At 51.1% G+C, this 25,247-nt stretch overlaps 1 protein-coding gene across 2 annotated transcripts in view; it reads right to left on the reverse strand.

Annotated features, from left to right (window-relative positions):
* GNAI3 (G protein subunit alpha i3) overlaps positions 1-25,247 on the reverse strand; it is a 27,181-nt gene extending 1,934 nt beyond the window's left edge. Inside the window, exons 1-7 of one of the 2 annotated variants that reach the window (XM_063418506.1) lie at positions 25,074-25,247; positions 12,035-12,077; positions 11,791-11,932; positions 9,976-10,133; positions 3,460-3,588; positions 752-881; positions 201-354 (exon numbers count right to left, since the gene is read on the reverse strand). In XM_063418506.1, coding sequence (XP_063274576.1) covers positions 201-354; positions 752-881; positions 3,460-3,588; positions 9,976-10,133; positions 11,791-11,932; positions 12,035-12,077; positions 25,074-25,191 — 874 coding nt within the window. In that variant the 5' untranslated portion in view covers positions 25,192-25,247. The remainder of the gene's footprint in view (positions 1-200; positions 355-751; positions 882-3,459; positions 3,589-9,975; positions 10,134-11,790; positions 11,933-12,034; positions 12,078-25,073) is intronic. The other variant, XM_063418505.1, reaches the window with a different exon arrangement.

Here is a 25,247-nt window from a genome sequence, read left to right on the forward strand (position 1 = left end):
AATATTTTACTCCAGGGAAGGACAAAGGTTGTTCCCAACCACAGCTACCAGCCAAGTGAACAGGCCAGAGACGCTGTCCAGGAGGCACAGAGAAGGAATTGGAGCAAAAGTTTGTAACTGATTCTGGGTTGTGCAAGGCTCTGACTCACCCATTCCTAGCCCAGTGACACAGATCCATGATCCCAGGGATCCCAGCCTACCTGTGTACTCTGGGTAGCAGATTGTTAGTGGGCTCTTCTTAATCTTCTCCTCAAACAGGTCCTTCTTGTTCAGGAAGAGAATGATGGAGGTGTCTGTGAACCATTTGTTGTTACAGATGCTGTCAAAGAGTTTCATACTCTCATGCATCCGGTTCTGGAAAAGGAAATCCAATGGAAGAGATGTTAGGGAAGGGTGGGATAGGGGAGAGAGGCTCTGCTGCACAGGTCAGACTCAAAACTGGGGTGTCACTGCCATTGCCCCGGGAGGAACACAGGGGGACAGGCCACCTCCTCCTGTTCCTTCCTGGAGTGACTCACACGCAGGGAACAAGCCATGAGAACAACTCCAGGCACCTCCCAGCAACCAGGAAGGTGGAAAACCTCATGGATGGGTTGTATTTATCACTTTGTGGAGCAAGATTCCACTTGTCCTTGCAGCTCTCAGACAATTTAACGGGAGGAGTACACCAGGAGCATTCCAGCCCGGTGCAGGATGGAGCTAGGCTGCTCCCAGCTCCCTTCCACGCAGCCACGGATCCCACATCACGCACCATCTCCTCGTCCTCAGCCAACACCAGGTCGTAGTCACTCAGGGCCACACAGAAGATGATGGCTGTCACCCCCTCGAAGCAGTGAATCCACTTCTTCCGCTCCGAGCGCTGCCCTCCCACGTCGAACATCCTGGGAGAGGCGGAGAAGGGGCTCAGGAGCTGTGCCCACGCTCCTGCCCGGCCCCCTGGCGTCCCAGGGATGGGGAGGCTGAGCCGTGGGTTGGGAACACGCAGGGGTTTGGGAGCTTCTCTTGGGACAGGGGGTTTAAAATTCCCTTCCTGGGAGAGGGGATTTTAAATCAGAATTCTCTATTTTCTTTCAAGCCGGGGTGGATAGAGGTTGCAGCAATCTGGGCTAGTGGGAGGTGTCCCCTGTTCCAGGTGTCCCTGGATGAGATTTAATATCCCTTCCAATCCAAACCATTCCATGGTTCTGGTTTTCAGCAGGAAGAACTGGAAGTCACCATCCAGAGCTCTGCTGATTTTTTTTTCTCTCTCCTATTTCTTTCTATTTCCTTAGTAACAACCCATTTGCTTGACTGGACTCCAAACACTTTCTCACAGCACCTCCAGGGAAATGGATTATTGGGAACACACTACTTGCAAGCTCCTGCTGGGACCCAGGAGGAAATTAAAGGGGTTAAGAAATAATTTCATGTATTAAAAAATAATCTTGAGGTACTGGAGGTTAAAGGCTGAGCAGTTGCTTATGGAATTTCTGTATAAATTGAATTAGTTTCTAATTAAATAGAAATTTGTGTCACAGGTAGTTCCAGCCCCCTGCTCATCCAAATATTTTGATGAGAGTCTAGGATTGGGATTTAATTAAATCAAGTTAATATCTGAGTTATTAAGTCATAGACATTGATTTGTTCCCAGAGCAGACAAGGAGCTGTCCAGGGGGGATTTAATGATCCCAAACTAACTGCCATCTTCTATTTAACCCTCTGGTCTAGTAGGAAAGATGGAAATCTCTGTGAGAATCCAGGATATCTACATAGTTTGAATCATTTGCCATTAGCACAGAGAGATCCATGAAAGAAGAGCATCCCTGACAACTCAGCTCATCCCAATTCCAGTCACTGCAGCTTCCCCATCCCATTATTAATGTCTGAGATGGAATATCACAGCAGAGCTGGCAGCACCAGGGTTTCTGATGGATTAATGCTTCCCTTGGTGGAGCAAATCCCCCTGGGATAGCACCTCGTGTGTCTGGGGCTCTGCACAGGATCAATGGCTCCAGGCGGGATGGGGAAGGAGGGTGGAGATGATTAAAGGAACACACTGGAGATGCTAATCATGATCCATCACCATGGGAAGACAAGTTATTCCCTGGGTGAACCAGAAGCTGCATAAATAAATCGATGATGCCGAGTATTTTGGCATTATTGTTAAAAATGTTCTTAAATTGCACAGTTCAGACGCCAAAAGTTCTCCCAAAACTGTGCAAAAGTTTCCTTCTCCAGAGGAGACCACAGAGATGCTCCAAGGACTGGAGCCCCCCTGCTCTGAAGCCAGGAGAGCTGGGAAGGAGAAGGCTCCAGAGAGACCTGGGAGTCCTTTCCAGTGCCTAAATGGGGTCCATGAGAGCTGGAGAGGGACTTGGGACAAGGGCCTGGAGGGACAGAACAGGCTGAATGGCTTTCCACTGCCAGAGGGCAGGGTTAGACAGGCTATGGGGAAGAAACCCTTCCCTGGGAGGGTGGAGAGCCCCTGGCACAGGGTGCCCAGAGCAGCAGTGGCTGCCCCATCCCTGGAAGTGTCCAAGGCCAGGTTGGACGGGGCTTGGAGCCACCTGGGACAGTGGAAGGTGTCCCTGCCCATGGCAGGAGGGTGGGACTGAATGGGATTTAAATCCCATCCAGTCCAAACCAGTCTGGGATCCTATTTAAACCCTTGGGATTTAGAAGCACCACTTGGATTTTGCTGCAACTCCATCAAAGTGTTTCACACCCCATTTATAAATAAGCCAACAGATGCTTTATAGGAATGTGAGCAGGAAAGGCTCCAAACCACTGGCACAGACAGAGGGAAGGGCGCTGAGCCACAGGCACTGCACTGTCCTACACCACCCTCCAGCACAGGAATGCCGTGGGGCTCCGGCTGTTTGTCAGGACCTGAAGCAAGGAATTCCTAAGCAGCAGGAAGGGGAGCTACAGGGATCCAAGGTGAGGAACGAGGGATGCAGCCTCAGCGTACGGAGGCAGCGGGAGCCGCTCTGAGGTTAGAGGAAGCTCGTTAGTGACATGTAAAGGGACACTGGCAGGAGCAGGCTGGATCCACAGCCTGGCAGGGACTGGATCAGCAGAGGGGACAGGAAAGTCCCAGCCCCTGCAGTGCCAGGCACAGCTGGCAATTCCCAGAGGAACACATGGAGCACACCATGCACCCCGGAGCCACAGCCTGGCTGCGGACACGGCTGGGTTCCTCTGCTCCGAGGAAAGGGTTAAACTCAAACTCAAACTCCAGTCAGTGTCCTTTTAGTATTACTTTTGGGATTGGATCCTGGAAACGAGCAGTCAGTACCTGTGTCTGCGATTCCAACATAAAAGCAGCTGAAAAGAACAGAAGGCAAATCAAAGTCAAACCGGTCTCTCCAGTGAGCGATGCCAGCGGAGAGGGATAACGGAGGGAAGGAGGACAGTTAAACCAGGAGCCAGAGTGGGGTGTGCCCCCAGGGCAGGGCACAGGCACAGCCCTTCACTCACTTGAAATACAGGTCCTTGAAGGTGAAGTGAGTCTCCACGATTCCTGTAGTTTTCACTCTGGTCCGCAGCACATCCTGCTGAGTCGGAATGTAGGTCGGCTGGGATATTCTATCCAAGTCATTTAGGTAACTAAACCAGAAGAGACAACACAAGAGGCTTTTTTTAGTCGGCTGCCTCACCATGAATCTTTTATAAACTGCAGAACAAAGCACTGAATTTATTTGTCTCTCTCACACAGCACAGCCCTCCAAGCAAACAACCCCCCTGGGGCTGTCCTGAGGGATGTTTTGGGGGTTTGGGGATTTTAACCCCTCCCTGCATGACCTTGGAGGTGGTGCTGGTGGAGCTGAGCTGGCTGCGGAGGGTAGGGAGGGAATGCAGAGCTGTGCCAGGGCTGGATTTCCCAGGGCAATCCACAGTCAAGGTCTCTCGCTTCAAAGCACAAGGCAATAAATCCAAGGGTTTGTTAAAGGGCAGGGATGCGTCAAAGGAGCCAGGAGGGAGGGATGAAGCCTTAAAAACCATCCCAAACCAGGCAGATCCAGCCACCTCCTTCCCCAACAAGCTGACACAGCACTCTCTGAGGGTACAGCCCTGGAAGAAGCCACATCCTTGCAAAAATTTTCCCACCAAGACCTCAACCAATTCCAGCCCCAGCACATTCCTTTTGGAGTTCAGCTCCCAGGCACACTGGCACGAGGCATAGATGATTCCCAGCAGGATCAGAAATCCCACTGCAGCCAGCAACACCTCTGAGCTCATCTTCCCTCCAGGCTCAGCCTCCTGCTTTCACAAGGATGACACAGATCCCACAGCTCTGCTGGGATGGCACAGGCCACGCTCTTTCTCGGGAGCAGGTTTTAATCACCCCAGCCCTGTGTCACTGGGAGGGTTCAGGGGCACGAGGGCTCTGATGAGTGTAATAAACCCTCCCAAATCACACATTATTATCACAGTTGTCAGCCAGGAGTTACTTCTTCCCACGTGCCCGGAAGCTGTGCGAGGAATCCCTCCTCCAACAGCTCCAGCATCCTCCTGGCCAGGACTTGCAGAGCCCTGCCCTGTTCCCAAACCCCAGAGCCCAATGATCTGCCTCGACCTGCCCAGTGCCATGGGGCTTTTCCCACGGAGCTGGGATCTGAGAGTGGATTTAGTGCAGGAAGTGCTGTCATCCCTCTCTGGGCTCCAGAAGGAGGGCAGGTGTGTGAGCTGCTCTGGGACCAGGGCTGGGCCTGGCTTTAGTTTCAGTTCAGTAAAACATGATTTGGGAGGTATTTACCTTCCTTAGCTTCAACCAAGGAGTATTTCTGCTGAGGCAGTAACATGCCCAGACTTTTTTTCTCCTCTCTCTTCTCTCTCAGTGTAAATTTAGCAGAGACACAATGTATCAAAAGCCAATGGCAATGCTAAGACCTGAATAAGCAGCTCTTTAAAGCCTGGCTTTGACACAGGTCACACCACTGAATGTGACAAATCATGGAACCGTTTGAGCTGAGAAGTCCTTTAAGATAGAGCCTCACTCTTATCTCAGCACTCCAGCCCAAGCTGAAGCTGTCAAGCACCTGCTCCCAACAGCCAGTTGGAAGTTTGGGCACTGAAATTAGTATAATTCCTAATTAAGGATTGGGAGCAGCCAGGGAGGAGGGAATGGAGCTGGCAAACTCCCAGAAAACAAACTCAGTCAGGAAATAAGGCATATCAGATTCAGTGGTGCTGCCTGAAACAATAAACTTTGCCAGACTAATTCCAGAGAGATCTAAAGGGCAAATCCCATGGACATATAAGCGGTTGGAAAACCCAGCAAAGGGGATTTCTGGGAAACCCTGGAAGTCCTGCCAAGTGTGGACAGAGGAAGCAGCTGTGCCCTCCCAAAAATCCAGGCCGTGCAGCCCAGCTAGTGCCCCTTGTGTTTCAGGTTAAGTGGAACTTGAAAAAGATACACCAAGAATCTGGAAAAGCAGGGAGGGGAGGGAAGGGGAGGGGAAACGAAAAGGGGAGAGGAAAAAAAGAGGATGAAAGAGGAGGGGAGGGATAAAAGATGAGAGGGAAAAAGAGGAGAAGGGGGGAAAAAAGAGCAAAAGGGAAAAAGAGGAGGGGAGAAAAGGAGGAGAAAGAAAACCCTACATAGAAATAATCTAGGTTTTATCCAGCACCATGTTAGGGAATTTAGGCCAGAACTGGCATTTGGGAACACAAGGAGATGTGCAGGAGTAGAGAAAGGCTCATCAGGAACTGTGCTAATTGCCCATGAGACTGCAGATAATTACCTACGGCTTCCACAGGCTGGGATCTGCCTGAAATCCAGGGAAAGTATCAAAACTAGGAAAACACTTTAAAGCGTTATGTGCTTGGTGATAGTTCCAAGTATCTTGAAAATCTGGAGACGTGTGAAATGGAAATAATCCTGCTGCACCTCAAACGGGTTTAGAGGGGATATTGGGAAGGAATTCCTCCCTGTGAGTGTGGGGAAGCCCTGGAATGGCATGCCCAGAGCAGCTGTGGCTGCCCCATCCCTGGAAGTGTCCAAGGCCAGGTTGGATGGGGCTTGGAGAAACCTGGGATGGTGGAAGGTGTCCCTGTCCATGGTAGGGGTAGAAGAAGATGAACTTTAAGGTCCCCTAATCCTGGAGCCCCTCTGCTCTGGAGCCAGGCTGAGAGAGCTGTCAATGTTCAGCCTGGAGAGGAGAAAGCTCCGGGGATGGAGACCTTAGAGCCCTTCCAGGGCCTAAAGAAACTGCAGGAGAGCTGGAGAGGAACTCTGGACAAGGGCCTGGAGGGACAGGACAAGGGGGAATGGCTTCCCACTGCCAGAGGGCAGGGTTAGGTGGGATATTGGGAAGGAATTCTTCCCTGGGAGGGTGGGGAGCTCCTGGCACAGGGTGCCCAGAGAAGCTGTGGATGCCCCATCCCTGGAAGTGTCCAAGCCAGGTTGATGGGGCTTGGAGTAACCTGGGACAGTGGAAGGTTTCTCTCCCCATGGAATCAGATGGGAATTAAGTTCCCTTCCCCAACATGCACAGAGGTCCCAAATGCTTCTCCATGGCACTGGCTGGAGGCAGGAGCTGTGACCCACAGAGCCATTGCTCACATCAGAGGGAAAGACACATGGGAAGTGGCAAAAAGGCAAGTTATACAAATAAACATTTGCAATATTCCACAAAGCCCAGGGTGGTTCCAGGGGGCTTTATCAGATGGTGCTGGGAAAGGCACTGAGAATTTCCACATCAACAGCTTGGACCAGGAGCTACTGAAGTGGTTTTTTTAAAAAAGAAGGAAACATGGAAAATGCTGTGATTCCAGGAGAGATTGTTTGATTAGCGTTATCCTCCACCTCCTCTCCTCCCATACCATCTCCAGCCTGCCAGGGCAGTGCTCTGACAGGCAGGATCTCTGCCTGCACAAGGCAAAAGTGCCCAGTAATGCAGGAAACAGCAGGAAGGGGAGTTTTTGGAACAATTCCATGCTGAAATGCTCTGCTCTCTGCCACAGCACCTTTGCTCTTGATGCCACCTGATTTTCACAAGCAGTTACTTGTCTGTTCCTCTCTTCCTCCATTCCATGTGTCTCAGCCCCAGAATCTGATCTGGATCTAGAACTGGTTTGGAGAAACAGCACTGAACTGAATTTCAGCTGGAAAACCAGAAAATGGGGCACAGATTTAACAGCTGCTCACCCTGAGGTTTCAGTGCTGTTTGTAGGAGCTAATGAAAGGAATAGGGAAGTGAAATTCCCAAGAGAAATGGGACAAAGCCTGCGTCATCCCAGCATAAAAAGGGGTGCACGACATCCATCCTTGGTGGTCGGGTGCTCGAACAGCTCCCCAGGGAATGGTCACAGCCCCAAGGCTTGCAGAGCTCAAGGAGTGTTTGGACAACGCTCTCATCCATGGAAAAATCCCCTCAAACACAGGGTGGGATTTTGGGATGTCCTGTGCAAAGCCAGGAGTTGGACTTGATGATTCTTGTGGGTCCCTTCCAGCTTAGGATATTCCATGGTTCTAAGGATGGACAATGGAATTAATTAGGGAACACCAGAGATAAGGCGGGTCAGATGCCATGTGTGGAGGGAGAGGAAAATCCTGGGAATTCTGCAAGTCCTGGGGAAGAACCAGAAGAATTTTAACAGCATGAATTTACTACGAAGTAATGAAGCCACTGGCAGCATTTCCCAACCACAGAGTTGCTGAGCTGCAGATGCATCGTAACATCGGTTTGGTGCAACTTCCTGTGGTTTTGGGACAGGAAGTTGAATTTTCTGGGGCACTTCTCAGAAAATGCCTGGGTGGCTCATCCCAGGTGCAATGTCCCCATGCCAGGCTATGCCAGCTCCTCACAGCAGCCAGACCTGCACTGGACCTGGACACAGGTGGGTGGCAAATATCCAGGAACAAGAAGAACCCTCCAAAATCCCCCCTCTGGAAGGCAGTTGGCTCAAGCAGGCACCTACAAAAGCGGGGTAACACTCTCTTTTCCCAATCTGCTCCATTTCTCCAGCTGCCTTCATATCCCTCCTCTTCCAAAGCCATCCAGACACACACCAAGGTTCCTCCTCCACCTCCATTCCTGCTCTCTGCCCAAGTCCTTAAGCTTTCCTCCTCTTCTTCACATCTTTCTATTAAATAATTCCTTCCTTTCCCCCTCCTCATCAATCTCTTTCCTCCCTTGGAATCTGAATTTCCTCCTTTCCTGCTGCAAAGGCATGCACAAATCCAAGAAAACTGTCAGCCCTTCCCTTGATCCAAACCCCTGCCAAGGTGCTGCAAATGAAGGAGGATTCTGCCTTGTTTTCAAGCTCAAATATGCTCTGAACAGCAAAACCTGGCAGGCAGTGAGCTGTGGTACAGCTAAAACTCCTCCACAAACCTCTTCCCAACTCAATTTTCTTCCCAACTTCCAGTTTTTCCAAGGGTTAAAGCTTAAACTGAGATGAGTTTTCAGCTGGAAATGCTGAAAATCACCTTTCAGAGTGTCAAATATTTGTTGTGGAGAGACCAAGAATATGAGTTAAAAAAGGGGAAAAAAACAACAACTGTTTTGCTCATCAAAGGAAGAGTTTCCCCTTCCTGCACTAACCTGCCCTTGGAAAAATATGAGGCATTTCATCAAAAATTCCATTAGCAGCCTGTTTATCTACTCAGAATCTTCCAGTTGTTCAGAAGCTGTGTTGATTTTTGGACCAGAACAAGGAGATTTTAAAATCAGAACAGTTTAGAGGCAGCATTGCCTGTGAGGTGCCAGGCACAGGGACAGGAGGAAAGGGAAAGCTGTAAGGAGAAAACTGGGAATACTGACATGCAGGGTGAGGGGATCCCATTTTGGAAATTGCTGAATGTCAGGAAAGTGGCAGTTTAAATTTTAGGAGTGCTGCTCCCCACTGCAGGAACAATGGAGGTGACACAGCCAAGCAGCTGCCACTTCCATGGAACCCCAGAATCGCTGAGCTTGGAAAAGATCTCCAGGATCCAAGCACTGCCCTTGTGACCAGACCAGAACAGAGCACTGAGTGCCACGTCCAGTTGTTCCATGAACACCTGCAGGGATGGGGACTCCACCACCTCACCTGAGCAGCCCCTTCCAATGTCTGAGCACCCTTTCTATGAAGAAATTCCTCCCGATGTCCAACCTGAACCTTCTCTGGCACAGCTTGGGGCCACTTCTCCTCATCCTGTCTCTGTTCCTTGGGAGCAGAGCCCGACTCCCCTGGCTGTCCCCTCCTGTCAGGACTTGTGCAGAGCCACAAGGTCCCCCCTGAGCCTCCTCTTCTCCAGGCTGAGCCCCTTTCCAGCTCCCTCAGCCCCTCCTGGGGCTCCAGCCCCTTCCCCAGCTCTGTTCCCTTCCCTGGACACGCTGCAGCCCTCAATGTCCTTCTTGTCATGAGGAACCCAAAACTGACCCCAGCATTGGAGGTGTGGCCTCAGCAGTGCCAAGGACAGAGGGACAATCCCTGCCCTGGGCCTGCTGGACACACTGCTCCTGACCCAAGCCAGGAGCCTTTGGCCTTGTTGCTCCCCTGGGCACACCTGAGCTCGTGTTCACCTTAGCACAAAATGACAAGTTTCTTCCATGAAACCAGCAAATTTGTCAAAAATCACATTTTTCACAATCAGATTAAATCCCTTGCTGTGAGGGAGGGGAGGCCTTGGCACAGGCTGCCCAGAGGAGCTGTGGCTGCCCCATCCCTGGAAGTGTTTAGAGCCAGATCAGATGGGGCTTGGAGCAACCTGGGATAGCGGAAGGTGTCCAGGCCCATGGCAGGGGGTGAAATGAGACATCAAAGGCCCCTTCCAACCCAAACCACTCCAGGATTAAATTCACCAAGGCACAAAACAAGGAATGTGAGGTTTTCCCCAATGCTCCATAGAGAGAAGACAAACAGCCCTCCACCCCCAGTGTCCCCCAATCAGACCAGTGTAGACAGGACCTTCCCACCCAGTCCCGCCCCGCTCCAGCCACCCTGGCCCCTCATGGACCATTGTGGGAGCTGGGAAGAGCCCAGGAGCTGGTGTTGGTTCCTTACTAGGAGGCAGAATCGTTCAGCTGGTACTCCCTGGATCTGCTGAAGCAGGCCTGCACTCCAGGGTCTCTCCAGAGCCGCTTGATGACTCCAGCCAGCTCAGCCGTCATCATCCCCTCCTCCGCGCTCCCCGCCAGCACGAAGAGCTGCCGGGCGTCGTCCTGTGGGACAGGAACACATCCATGGATGTCCATCCCAGAGAGATCCCCACCAACAGCAAGGTGAACATCTCAGCACTAATCAATCACTGCTCTACTCAATCACAGTCCAGCCACGTTTCTCCCAAAAGTCACGGAGCTGATACCTCCAGCAGCTTCTTTTGGGGAGAAAGCTCCAGGCTGTGGGGTGAGATGCCCTGATCAGGGATGGTCACAGCACTTCCATGGGGATCACAGCTCCAAAGGCACCATTCCCATCAAAACCATGAGATTTCAGTAATTTGGTGCAATGTTTCAGAGAAAGGGTGGGAATGCTGATGTGCTGCTACAGATCAGTGAACTAAACTAGAGGTTTCACTTGGAAAATCTCTGCTGGTGTGACATAGCACAGGGAAAAGGGAAAAAAGTGAGTTCTGAGAGGTGATGGGACCAAAGCTTTGAGGATTTGCGTTTTGCTGGTGAAGCTGTCAGAAGTGAGGGAGACAGATTCCCTAATGAAACATTTCATCAGGAGATGGGAGGGACTGATTGGGATCTGGGCATGAAAAATCCCCCTCAGATCCCAAGGACCGTGCTCTTGTCCAGGTTATCCAGTGGTTTAGGACAGGGAACCCCACGCTGCCCTGTAGCCCCCTGTGCTTTTATTCCTACTCTGATCAGATCTGTCAGGTCCTCCTGGGAGCTGTGAGACCTTCCCCTATCCCAGCATTCTCCTTCTAACACCGGTTCCTCTGCCCAGAGCCCCAAACCCTGCATGTGCCAAGCCCAGGGCACTGATCCCAAATCCACTTTATCGAGGTGTTAACAGCCAAATGCAGAGGGACCCAGTTCTGGATCTCTGTAGGTCACTCCATGGTTTGATGCATTTGGCCTTTTCCTGGGAAAGCATGGCAAGGTTTTTGCCCTTCAGGATGCTGAAAATTCATGGCACTCATGTCTTGTGAAGCCACCACAGCATGGGCAGGTAACTGAGAAAGGACTTGGATTCAGCATCTTCCCTGTTCCAGCTGCAAGATCCCAACTCAGCTTCAACAAGCCAAGAAAGGTGGAAGAGAACTCCAGGAGGATTTGAAGCAGCAGCTGAACAACAGCCTGGGTGAAGATGTGAGTGAAGATGTGCCCTTTGGCCAGGACTGGGAATCATAAATCCAAAATAAATACCATAAATTCAAAGTATCCAGGGCTGGATCAACTGCAGCATGAGGCAGAACAGTCACAGTGCAGCCCTGTGCTGACACAATTCCTTTCTCCTGCACATTTCCAGGAGTCCCTAGTTCCCACCCTGTGCCTTTCCCATCACAAGGATCAAGGCTTCCTGATTTCCAGCTCAAAATGCTGGACACAGATGCAAGGAAAAGGCCAGGAAATGTGCAGAGCTAGAGGGGAGGGGAAAAGCAGGGCTTCAAACCTCCCAAAATTTCAAACTCAAAATTCCCAAAAATTCAAATAATTTAGAGAAAGATTTGGGGATTTTTTTTTGAGCATTCAAACTACTAAAGGTTCTTACCCAGAACCTCAGTAAAACGTTGTTTTGCACTGACAACAGACTAAAGTTTTGACAGGTTTTTTGCTAATTTATCTGGTAACACATTCTGCCACAGACTGAAACTCCAGGATTCATTAACACAGTTCAGGCTAAGGAAATAAATGCAATACTCACTGCTCTGGCAACTTCCCCAAAGTCTATCTTTAGCCTCCCCATGGCTCTGATGATGGCAATGATGGATTGGATGGTGTTGCTGTACACAACCACTTTGTACTGTTTGCATTCCTCCTCTGAGTAGCCATCTTCATGGATAATCCTGGAAGGAAACCAGCTTATTACTCCCAAGCCAAACCAAAAGGACACCACACATATTTTTATCCCATCTCACACAAAAATAAAGGTTCCAGTCTGCACTCACTTCATCTGCTTCACAATGGTGCTTTTCCCAGACTCTCCAGCACCTGAAAAACACAATAAACATCCATTAGTCATATAAAACTGAAAGGAAAAGCAGGATGTGCTTTCTCCAGTTCCCACAGAGAAGCTGATGGGGTCTAGAGTAGGATATTCCTTTTGCCTTGCTGCTGCTGGTAGAGTTCCACCGTTCTGTCCTGGCACATTCTTCCTGGATTTTTTATTTACACATGCCAACAGTCACCATTGGCTCATTGGCTAAAAACCCCTGAATTTCTCGATTTCCAGAGGTCAGCAAGGGCAGCCAATTGGGAGGTAAGTCTGAGGAACTGGGATGAGGATTTATCCAACAGAGCAGCTCCCATCCCTCACTCCATGCCAAGACAGCCAAAGTGCACCTTCATCACAGGATGCTGTTACTGAGCTGGGCAGGAAAGGCCTAAAGGCCTTGGACAAGCAGGTGGGGAGTGACCCTCTGGCACAGGCTGATTTCCAGGTGAAATCTCAGAGCTGCAGGCACATCTGCACCCCAACAGCCTTCCTCCAAGGAATGTCAAGAATACATGGCTTCCAAAGCTCTGCAGAGCTGGGGGGGCAGTTATCCCTAGGGGGGGGGTCACTTATCGCTGGGGATGGGTCACTTATCCCTGGGGATGGGTCACTTATGCCTGGGGATGGGTCACTTATGCCTGGGGATGGGTCACTTATCGCTGGGGATGGGTCACTTATGCCTGGGGATGGGTCACTTATGCCTGGGGATGGGGCAGTTACCTCTGGGGATGGGGCAGTTACCCCTGGGGATGGGGCAGTTATCCCTAGACAGGGGTCAGTTATCCCTAGACAGGGGTCAGTTACTCCTGACTGCAAAAAACCCAGCAAGTTCCCTGTTTCTTCCTATTTTCTGTTGTCACAGATATCAGAGCATTCCCCAACCAAGTCTGTCCTGCATGGCAGTGGACACCTGGGATTCCAAACCATCAGTTATCCTGGTTTCTGGAGCTTAGCAGAGCTGTCCCAGATGCCTGTCCCTAGCCAGGAACATGCCAAAGGCAGGCACGGTGTTCCTGAAGTCAGCACAATCCCAGGACTTCACCTCGTGAGGTAGCAGGAGCTCAGCTCAGCTGGCTCTGCCACTGCCTGAGGGCTCCTCTGCCTCAAGGCTCCCTGAGCTGCAGAGCTGGGCTGGCTGTAGGCAAGGAATGATGTTGGACCTGCTTGGATTTGGATAGATGACTCAGGTGAGCCCAAATGGAATAAAACACCCATAGAATTACAGGATGGTTTGGGTTAGGAGGGTCCTTAAGCCCCATCCTTGTTGTCCCTTGGCAGGGGCACCTTCACTATCCCTGTTTTCTCCAAGCCCCATCCAACCTGGCCTTGGATGCATCCAGGGATAAGGCAGCCACAGTTTCTCTGTGGGTAAATTGGGCAAATTGGGCCAGGGCCTCACCACCCTCCCAGGGAAGAATTCCGTCCCACCATCCCATCGAACGGTGCCCTTTGTCAGTGGGAAGCCATTCCCCTCTGTCCTGTCACTCCAGACCTTTGTCCAAAGCTCCTCTCCAGCTCTCCTGAAGCCCCTTTAGATTTCAGGTCTCCCTGGATCCTCCCCTTCTCCAGGGTGAACATTCCCAGCTCTCCCAGAGCAGCTCAGTGTTTGCGGTCAGGTGTGAAAACATTAACACTCCGTGGACTCAGCACTTCCACTCTGGCAGGATACAAATTCTTGTTTTTATTTCCCACACTCCCAGGATCCAAGTGCTGGGATTTCAAATCTCTGCTGTCCCCAAACAGCCCCGAATCCAGACTGAGAAAGGACTTTTGATATGCCCTCTCTGCTTTTGCCTTCTCAGCACTGTATTTACTGTCGTTTCCTCCTTAGATTATCCCAAAATAATCTCCCGCAGCAGCCAAGCTGTTCTACCTGTCACCAACCCCATCAGATCCAATCCTGCCAATACAGCACTAATTCCAACCAGATTCCTTTAACCCCTTCCCTTCCCCCCTCAATCCTAAACACTGCCTGGTAGAGCAGGAATTCCTCTCTCCAAGGTTACTCACACATTATTTCGGAGGAACAAAGAAGGAATCCACATCCTCCAAACTCTCCTCACCAACACACTACCCCAAACTGGCTCCTCAGCCAGGGCCAAGCAGTGAGCTGTTATTCCTAAAGAGGTTTTTCCTGTTGTTCCAGGTTCTCTCTCTCAGGCAGGAGCCACCCAGACAAGGTACCTCATTCACACTCACTGAAAAACATCTCCCCTCCAGCTGCAGCTCTGGGATGGAAGGCTGGAGCTCCTGCTGGGATGGCCCAGGAGATGGGCAATGCCAGGGAAAAAAGGGATTAACACTGCCCATGTCTAGTCTGACACCGAGGAATGGATTCCCTCTGACAAAAAGAGGATTAGATGGGATATCAGGAAGGAATTTTGTGAGGGTGGTGAGACCCTGGCACGGGTTTCCCAGAGAAGCTGTGGCCCTCCTGCCATCCCTGGAAACAACCAGGTCTAATGGAAGGTGTCTCTGCCCACGGCAGCGGGTTAGATGAACTTTAGGGCCCCTTCCCACCTAAACAATCCTGGATTCCATGATTCAGGAGCCCCTCTGCTCTGGAGCCAGGCTGGGAGAGCTGGTCATGTCCAGCCAGGAGAAGAGAAGGCTCTAGAGAGACCTTAGAGCCCCTTACTGTGCCTGAAGGGGCTCCAGAAGAGCTGGAGAGGGACTTGGGACAAGGACCTGGAAGGACAGGATGAGGGGGGATGGCTTCCCAGCACCAGAGAGCTGGGTTCCATGGGATTTTGGGAAGGAATTCTTCCCTGTGAAGGTGGCAAGCCCCTGGCACAGGTTGCCCAGAGCAGCTGTGGCTGCCCCATCCCTGGGAGTGCCCAAGGCCAGGCTGGACAGAGCTTGGAGCAGCCTGGGACACTGGAAGGGTCCCTGCCATGGCAGGAGGGTGGAATGCAAGGTTTCCTGGAAGGTTCCCTCACTCCACTCCAGCCAATCATTCCCATTTTACTTTTCCTTCCTGGACCTAATTTCAACATCTCTAAGTCTCACTTCTGTCCTTTGATGCTTCTCTAAACACTTGCAGATGTTCACAATGGACAAGCTGCCATTCCCCTTTTCCCAACCCACTGGAAAGGGTTTGCCTGAAGGGATCCATAGTGGACAACTCAGCAGCTTTTATTTTGCACCCTTCACTCCCAGCTCTGGGGACCGCATTTGACCTGTGGATTCAGTGTGGCTGAATCCTTCCGTAGGGGAATTACAAATGGGAATTTAAATGCTACTAAAACACTGCTTCAACCTACAGGAAACTGATGCTCCACACTAGAAATTCACATCAAGAGTGGATAGAGTTACACTGGATTTCTTACAGACTCCTCAGGCAAAGCCTCCAACTCTGGGATCTTAGGCAGGGACTAGATGGGGAGCCAGGAAGACCTCAAAGATCATGAGATGTGAGAATGGATTCAAACCCATGGAAATCAGGGTGTTTCTGGGACATTTCTGCCTGTCAAAGGAGAAGCAAACCTTTCTCTTCTGCTCCCATGAGCACAGCCAGACAGGGATCACGTTCTGCCACAAGAAACCAGGGCTGAGCTCAGCGCCAATGTCGTAACCCCATGGAAAAACTGCTGCAGAAGCCATAACTTCTCTTTTCCCAAAATAGCAGTGAGGAACCTCTTCATACCACCCTGGACACAAAGAGCAGCTCATCTGTTACAGGGATTGTGCCACTCCACGGACACACTGGGCAAGAATTCCACAATGTCCCTGTCCTCAGTGCATCCTTCCACAAGAGTTCAACTATTCCCTCTGGAAACCAGACGGGGCCAGAAGGTGTCACAGCTTCTGAAACCCCCACACCTCACCCAGTAACACCAGACCACACCAGTGACATCCCAAACCAGCCCAGTAACATCCCAGTAACACCACAAGTTCTTAGGGAAAAGCTCAGCTCGTAAGTGCTGGAATTCCATCTCCAAGGGTGCCAATCCCTGTACACGTTCCTACAGCCAGATCCCTTCTCCTCCGGAGCGGGAGGGAAGTGGAGCAGCTTTCCAGCTGGATCAGCGCTGGCCCTGGGAAAGCAAAGGACACATGGGGGGAAATTCTCATCCAACCACTTCCCCCAAGGAAGCCGGAGGATTTCCTGGAGCAGCAGATGGGAAGCCAAGCAACTTGGCATGGGAGATTACAGGGAAGAGAGCAACAAAACACAGCTTGGACTGGGAATTCCAAGGGAGGAATTCCACACAACTGGAGATTTTTGCTTTAAAAAATCTCCAAGGAGGTAGGTCAGACTCCCTAAATCTTCCAGACACAAGCATCCAGTTTCCTGCTCTATAAGGTCCTAAAAGTCCTGTTTGCAGTGCTTTTTTCCCCTGAAGTTGTATCAAAACTGCATTAAACTGTACTTCAGGAAAGGAATTCCACATACATAATTAAGGAGAAAAGCCCTGGAACATCTGCAAGTTTCTGAAGAGAAACCAGGTCACTGCTGAAACAAATCCTTCCAGGGACAGAACAGGGATGCACCCGGAAAATACATTAAAGTACAAATGAGGAAAACAAAACTGAAGGGCCTGACACAGACGTGTGGCTTGGACCTCCAGCAACAGCCAGACCAGAAACTCTGCAGGGATTTGGCAGGAACTCCACTAGCCCATTCCTGAAGTGCTGCAGCCCTTGCTGAGCTCTGAAATCCAGGGGTATTTCTCAGTAGTTCCAACAATCCCTGATAAACAGCTTGGGAATAACCCCAGGAGTTCACTTGAAGCTCCAGGGGTGAGTTACAGACCAGGGAATGCTCCATACGAGGAGCAGGCTAGAGGCAATGCTGGATCATCTGACTGTGGTTACAGCTCCCAAATCTCAAACGGAACCAGCTCCCCTCAGACAGGCTGAAAGGGGCCCAAACAACAGCACGACCAAGCTGGGAGGAGTCCAGGTCCAAAAATATCTAATGGCTTGAGATCCCCAGGAAGCACAGAGCAGGAGCTGTTCAAATCACCCTAAATCTCGATGAGTATCTCCCTGATAAACACATTTCCTCTATTTAACACTCACCCCACAGCCTCTTTATTTAACACTCCCTTTATCCCATTTCCTTTATTTAACACTCATCCCACAAGGAACAGGGACACCTCCCCTTACCCACCGACAGCCTCCTTAGCTTTCCACAGCACTGCATTCCTGGATTGTATTCCATGAGGAATATCTCCCCTACAACCCAGGGACCCATGCAGCCACAGCTGGAGAAAGCTGAACTAGCAAATCCTCATCCTCTTCACCACTTCCCTCCTTCCAACCTCACTGTGTGGAATGCATATCCCAAAATCCTGTGCTGCAATCCCTGATAACATAGATCCCATGTCCCTTTGTTGAGGTTTTTTATTCCAATGGACACCTAGAAAACTATTGGATACCACAGAATCACATGCAGCAAGAGAACTGCACTGGGAATCAGGAGAAAGAAAAAAGCAGTGGAGAAAGGAGCAGTAGTGTTGTACCACCAGGCTTGAAAAGAACAGCTATTGTTGGAAAAGTCAACAGGAACCAGGAAAGATTAGGCTGATACGTCTAGTTCCAAGAATGCTGGGAAAAACAATATATTCAAATCAAACAGGGCACATGGGCTGGCTGCAGCCTCACTGCAGAGAGAACAGGAGCCAATGGCACAGGATAAACCACTTGAGGCTGTCACTGCCTTTGCAGGAAAAAAAAGTGAGGACTTGGCTAAGGAATGGAATATTGAAAACAGAAGCAACACTAGCCCTGGGATCACACCAGTGAAATTCCAGGCACTGCAGGGCCCGGTGGAGCACGTGGGCTGAAGCTGACACGGCTTTTCCCACCATACCTGGAGATGCACACGGGAGCAGCAGCCCAGATGGAAAATTTAGAATCACAGAAGGAATCCTGGAATGCTCTGGGTTGGAAAGGACCTTAAATCCCATCCCACTCCACAACCTGCCACAGACAGGGACACCTTCCAATATTCCAGGTTGCTCCAAGCCCTGTTCAGCCTGGCCTTGGACACTTCCAGGGATGCAGGGGCAGCCGCAGCTGCTCGGGGCACCCTGTGCCAGGGCCTGCCCACCCTCAAAGGGAAGAATTCCTTCCCAATATCCCATCTAACCCTGCCCTCTAGCAATGGAAAGTCCTTCCCCCCCATCCTGTCCCTCCAACCCTTGTCCAAAGTCCCTCTCCAGCTCTCCTGGAGCCCCTTTAGGCACTGTAAGGGGCTCTACGATCTCCCTGCAGCCTTCTCTTCTCGAGGCTGAGCATTCCCAGCTCTCCCAGACTGGCTCCGGAGCAGAGGGGTTTTCCTTTTTGCCTTGAAATTACTGAAGCCTCAACTCTGTTTTAATTAAACAATTACTTTAAAGCTTAGAAATATCCCATGACCACTCAGAAGGTTGAAGTATCTCCAGGAATTCTGCACCATTCCTGGAAAACATCAGGCTGGAGAAAACTGCGCCTGTCCCCTACACCCAGACCTGCATGGCCACTGACAGTTCTGAGAAATTCCTTAAGGAGTTGCTGAAATAGCCACAAACCAGCAGCAAACACCCCTCTGCTGCACCCCTGAAAGTGCTTCAGGCCAGGCTGGATGGGCTTGGAGCAACCTGGGCTAGCGGAAGGTGCCTCTGCCCATGGCAGGGAATGGAATAGGATAAGCTTTAAAATCCATTCCAGCCCAAATCATCCTGGGATTCTGTGAGCACAGACCTCAGATCTGAATTTGTTTTCCCAGCTCTTTGATCTCCCCCAGGAGTGTTTTGAAGGACTTATGGCTGTTGTCGAGCAGCGTGGCTGGAGACCCCCATGGAGAGGCCTTGTGTGGCTCTTGGCTGAACATCAAGCCACCATCTCCAGCCTCCTGGGCAGCCCCTGATCCCCGGAGCTCCTCATCCACACACGGGATTACAGGACCATGCAATCCTCTGGGTTGGGTGTGGCTGTAAGGCTCTTCCCATCCCACCCCCTGCCACGGGCAGGAACACCTTCCATTATCCCAGGTTGTTCTAAGCCCCATCCAACCTGGCCTGGAACACTTGCAGGGGTGGAGACCTCAGAGCCCCTTCCAGAGCCTAAATGGGCTCCAGGAGAGCTGGAGAGAGACTTTGGACAAGGGTTGGAGGGACAGGATGGGGGGGAAGGACTTTCGATTGCTAGAGGGCAGGGTTAGATGGGATATTGGGAAGGAATTCTTCCCTGTGAGGGTGGGAGGCCCTGGCACCCTGTGAGGGTGCCCAGAGAAGCTGTGGCTGCCTCATCCCTGGGAGTGTCCAAGGCCAGGTTGGACAGAGCTTGGAGCAGCCTGGGCAAGTGGAAGTGCCCCTGCCCATGGAATGGGATGAGCTTTAATGTCCCTTCCAACACAGTCCATTTCAGGATTTCATGATAAATGGATGTACTCGAAGATATGGGATAAAAAGGCCAAGTCTGGTGTCTTTGGATCCAAGTCTGGTTGGTGACAGCAGAGAAAGAGCCAAGCAAGGCCTGTAAAACAGGAGTTGGATGATAAAGCAACAGATAACTTGGAAAGAGAGGGAACAGTGGGAAGACCTGGGCTTGGAAAAGATATTCCTTATTCTTTCTGATTATCAAGCATCACCTTGTGCTGGGCCCATTTTTAAAAGTCAAACATCCTCTGAATTTCCTGCAGGGACAACAATCCTGAGCAGTTCCAAACATGCAGCCGGGCTCTCCCTGCTGAGGGATAAGCTCATTTCCCAAACACCGGGGGCCTGCAGGGCATGGAGACCCCAAACCATGGAGCTGCAGGAGGCCAGCCTCGTGTCCCAGCACTCGCAGTGTTTGTGTCTAAAGCTGACCCACCCCGGTAACCAGAGAAGGTTAAAGGAGACACTGAAGTGACCAAACACCAACTGGGAAAACATGAAACAAGAGCCAGGCATCGGATCCCCAGGAACAAAGGAGACAGCACAGGGATCACCACAAAGAGCGTGCTGGAAAAATAATCAGCATCTGTCCCTCATTTCGGCTCCAAACACCATTTAAGTCATGAAGAGACCATTTTAAAATCCCACTTCTTCAGGGAACAAGTGCCTGCTGCATCCCAGGAGGTGCGGGCACAGCTCTGCTCACTGCAAATTTCCAGAAGATTAGATCCACAATCTAATTAAAAAATTCCTCTTTACAGCTCCCTCCCTCTTCCAAGAAAAGTTATTCCAATGCTCTGCCTCAGAATTTAATGAAACTTGAACCATATCCAGAGGGCTCTTGGAGCATAGATGGAATCACAATTCCTCGACCAAGCTGTCTGCTGGGAATTGTCCATCCCCAAATCCCAGTGCTGGGCATGGACACTCATCCTCATGTCCTGACACAAGCACGTGACATACACATGACACAGGGGACAGAAGAATTCCCATTCCACAGCTGGAAAAGGGCACCTGACCCTGGGGGAACAAAACCTCTTTTCCAGGAGATTAAATACATCATGGCTGATTCCTGAAAAACTCAAGGGGTTCAGGCACTCTGGAGGTAAGGAGCGTTTTGCCTACCCTGCATCTGGGTTTGGTGGGAAAAGGGCAGAAAAGAAAAATAAGGGGAAAGTGCACAGAGACCCAATCGAAAGGTGGGAGAACATGGGTGGAAGCTGCAGCTCCTGCACCTGAGGACAGGGAAATTCCAGCCTCCAGTGCAGCTGTGGAAAGACCTCCAGGGAGCTCAAAGCCCAGAGAGGAGCTGTGTCTTCAGAGATCTGACCTGCTATCAAAGAATTACAATCATGGAATTGTTAAGGTTGGAAAAGCCCTCTGAGATCGAGTCCCGTCGTATCCCAGCTCTGCCATGTCCACCCCTAATCCATGTCCCCAGTGCCATATCCACGTTTTTGAGCATTTCCAGGGACAGAGACCCCACCACTGCTGGGGCTGGGCAACCTTTTCCATGAGAAAATTTTCCCTGATATCCAACCTGAACCTTCCCTGGTACAACCTGGCCTGAGGCAGGTCCTTGTGAACTGTGTGAGGAGAATCCTCCCATGGCCACGAGCCACCAGGACCCTCCAGCAGACCCAGATACCTTCAAGATCAGAGGAACAACAGCTCCTTGCAGCTTCCCCAGCAGGATTCCTACAGCAGATCCCACAGGGAAGGACACCTGGAGCAGCAGCCACTGCTGGGACAACATCTGGAGACCAACGCAGAGCTTCGTACCACCATTCCAAGGATATCCAGTAGCTCCAGAGCTGAGGAGCAGCCATCCAACCCCCAGATGGACCCCCTGGAACAGGGAGCCAAGGCACACTGCTGTGCTCCGAGAAAAGCCACTTCAATTAACAACATCATTAACTGCAGCACCAGCTCTGCCTGCATTTGCATCTCCAGAAAACACTTTCCTACCTCAAACCAAAACACAACCAGAAGTGTCCTGAGGAAGCTTTGGGGAATTCAGGAAAGAAAAAAGGTTGGAAAAATCAGTGTCAGGAAAAAGCCAAGGGCTCCTGGAGTAGTGGAAGGGGGTAAATTATGCAAATTAAGGTTATTTTAAAACAAACGTATGCTTTTAATTGTTTTTGCATTAATTAGCAGCACCACTTCAACATAATTACACAGCATATCCAAACTCAGAGAAGCTGTCCAGAGTGTTTTGGGCAAAACTAGTCCAACACTGGTGCACCCCCAGAGCCATGTTCACTGGAATTTGGGAATGGGACAGCTCTGGAATCCAGCTCCATCACTCAGGGTCACACAGACCCTGAGACACAGCCCAGAACAACCTGCCAGGCTTTGAAAAGGCACTGCAGGCAGAGTGAAGGATCTGGGTTAGCTCCTACCCAACCAGGAAGAGCTCCAGCACCTTCCTCCATTTGGCTGGAAAAATCTGCCAGGTTTCCCCATCTGCAGAACCCCTGTGTGCCTGCCGAGGAGCCTTTCCTGGGGGCAAATGGGAGGAGAAAAATGGGAATGACGGCTCCTAGGCCATTCCCAGCCTGTTCCCAGCCTCTCAGGAGCTTCGGCTGCTGTTCCAGAGAGTGAATCCACTGTTGCTGTCACTCCAGCCATGCCGGTGCCAATGCCAGCAGAGCTGCTGGTGGCATTCCAACATGGAACAATAATTACATCCCACAGGGCCGTAACAACCAGGGTCAGCCCTTATACAATACTCAGTTTTCATTTGTTTTAGAAAATATCCCCAGAATTTAGAATTGCTCAACAAACTTAGGAGTTGTGAAAGGGAAACACAACGGAGGGACTCAAAATCTCTGAGGAGAAGCTGCCAGGAGCAGCTCCGGGATTAATTTTATCCCAGCAATCCTGCAGTTATCCAGGTGCTGGAGCTGCTTCCTCCAGCATCCGAACCCTCTCCCAGGTGGAAGGTGCTGAAAAAGTCAAGCCAAAGCTCCTGGAAAAAGGGAGCACAACTGGAATTCTCTTTCCCTCCTCTCCTGCTCAAGAGAAGATAAGGGTTATGGAGGAGAGAAAGGAAAACACACCCAAACCCTGATTTGGGGATTTCTGACTTTCTGTCCTCCACCAAATCTCCTGATTTTTGGGGTATTTGACTTCCTCTCCTCTCCTCAGATCTTCCAATTTTGGCTGTATTTTACTTTCTCTTTTCTCCCCAAATCTCCCAATTTTCAGTGTCTTTACGTTCCTCTTTCTCTTATCTTCCTAAACCTCCTGATTTCAGGTTTACTCCCTCTCCTCTCCCACGTATCTCCTGGTTCTCATGTGTATTTGATTCCTCTTCCAAATCTCCTGATCTGGGCTGTGTTTCACTTCTCCTCTCCCAAATTTCACTGTATTTCCCTTCTTCTCCCTCTCCTCTTCCAACGCTCCAGATTCTGGGTCTATCCCTGCCTCCTCACACTCCAGCTGGGAAGGATCCAGCTCCCTCTCCACAGGCACAGCCCTTTCCTTGCTCATCACAACTCTGCAGATCTCAAACTGGGGCAGCTCTTTTAATGGAGCAAGGAAGGATGTGTGGACTCCAAATCTCAGGAAAAATCCTTTTTTTTTCACCAACCCTCCCTGAGAGGGGCAGAAACCACTCAGGGAATGACACGAGACCCTGCAGATCCAGACAGATTTATGTGGGATAAAAAACTCTTCCTCAAACAATGGAAAAATCCTCATGGACTTTTCCATCGGCTTCTAGTGTCTCATTGAAAGGATGCTCCCACTGCAGACAATTTCTCCTGGAAATCCCCTGTTCTGCTTTACCTGCACATCAAGAAGGATGTGTGTGTGTACGGGGGGGATTTCAGCATTCCCTGGTATTCCCAGGAATCACCACACTCAGTTTTAAAACCAGGAAATACCTGAGAGAGATTTAACAGTGACAACCAGGTGCAAACCTGACCTGGGATCAGGCAGATCCAGAGGTAGGTCCAGCTCAACATTCCAGTTACTCCTAAAAAAGCTCCTCACCTGCAGACACACCAGGAAATGCAGGAATTTTCCTGCCATGCAAAGCCAACAGTGACCCAAAATCAGCTGCTGCTCTGTGTTCTAAAGCCTCACCTGGTTTTTAACACATTCCAGCTGATGATTGTACAATTTTCGGGATACTCCCCCCCATTCCATGTTTGCTGATAAAATCAATCTCAGCCTCAAAGCCTTCAGTGCTTTGGAAAAAACGTCACACAAAAATATGAGGAAAGAACCATTCCATTCCAGGGAATGTGCAAGTGCTGCTTATTAACACCAAAACAAACACCTGGAGAACAAAGGATCCTCCTGACACACAGCCAAGAGCTTTTCCATGGACACATCAAGCACACAGCTCAGAGCAGCTCCTGCAGGGAGCAAAGAAAACAGGCTAAATGGGAAAGAAAAAGGATTCCTGGAGCAGAACGGTTCTTCACACATCCTGCTCTAACAGGACCCACTCAGCACTGCTGCTCAGATCCTCACAGACTCCATCTGTCTCCTCTGAGACAGAAAAATCAGGATAACAGAAAATATATACCCAGACCTCGAAAAGAGGGACCAGCATGAGCAGATGGTTCATCAGCCCCAAGTGGTGCTTATAAAATGTGAGGATTTGAAAGGAATCCCAGAGTTCTACGCTGATTTGGGTTAGAAACTCATCCCAGTCCATCCCCTGCCATGTGCAGGGACACTTTCCACTATCCCAGGTTGCTCCGAGCCCTGTCCAACTTGGTCTTGGACACTTCCAGCGATGAGGCAGCCACAGCTGCTCTGGGCACCCTGTGCCAGGGCCTGCCCACCCCCACAAGGAGGGATTTCTCCCCAGTGCCCAATTTCTCCCCAGAATCTCATCTCAATCTGCTCCCCCAGCCTTCAGGAAGGGCACTTCGTGCCTCCTCTGAGCTCCCATCATCACTTCCAAGAACTCCAAAACACAGCTCAAACACAGCAAAACTCCACTAAAGCGAATCTGCCACCCCTCGTAAAGAGAAATCCTCCATCCAGCTCTTCCCAGATCCTGAGAAAAAGCCAAATATTGACACCTCCTGTTCCCATGCACTTCATCCCCCCAGGATCTCCCACCTCCGCTGGTCCCAAACAGACACCCGGAGCCGTTCTACCCCCACTCCCGGACTGGGAATTTAATTCCAGTCCCAGCAATCCCTCCCTTCCCTGCCCGGACCCGCGGGATGAGCCGTGCCCTGGCCCAATCCCACCCGGGAGGGACCGCCCTGCCCCCGAGCAGCCTGCAGGGAGCACGGGGAAATTCCAGCGGGACTCAGAGGAGACATTCCATCGGGAAGAGCCCAGGGGCCGCATCCCAGGACAGCCCCCACAAGGACAGGCTAAGCCATGCCCTCCCCCTCGGAAGGGGACCAGGGGACTCTCAGGACTCTCCTCAGTGCCCGGGGATCCCTGGGGACCCTCAGCCCCTCCAGGGATCCCTCAGGAACCACCTCAGCCCATCAAGGGATCCCTCGGGAACCACCTCAGCCCCCCAAGGGACCCCCTCTTCTCCATTCCCAGACTCCTTTCTGAGGGCGGAGACCTCCCCTTCCCCCCAAAAATCCCTCCGGAGACCGGAAACCCCCACTCCGCTCTGCCCCCCCGGCCCCTCCTCACCGAGCAGCAGCAGCTTCACCTCCTTGGCCGCCTTCTCGCCGTCTTCCCGCAGGTTGCGGTCGATCATTTTACTCCTCTCCACCGCCGCCTTATCCTCGGCGCTCAGCGTGCACCCCATGGCGGCGGCGGGGGCGGCCGGGCGGCCGGGGGCGGGGTGGCCGGGACCGGGATCGG

The sequence above is a fragment of the Prinia subflava genome, chromosome 23 (genome assembly GCF_021018805.1).
Source record: "Prinia subflava isolate CZ2003 ecotype Zambia chromosome 23, Cam_Psub_1.2, whole genome shotgun sequence".
Lineage (NCBI taxonomy): Eukaryota > Metazoa > Chordata > Aves > Passeriformes > Cisticolidae > Prinia > Prinia subflava.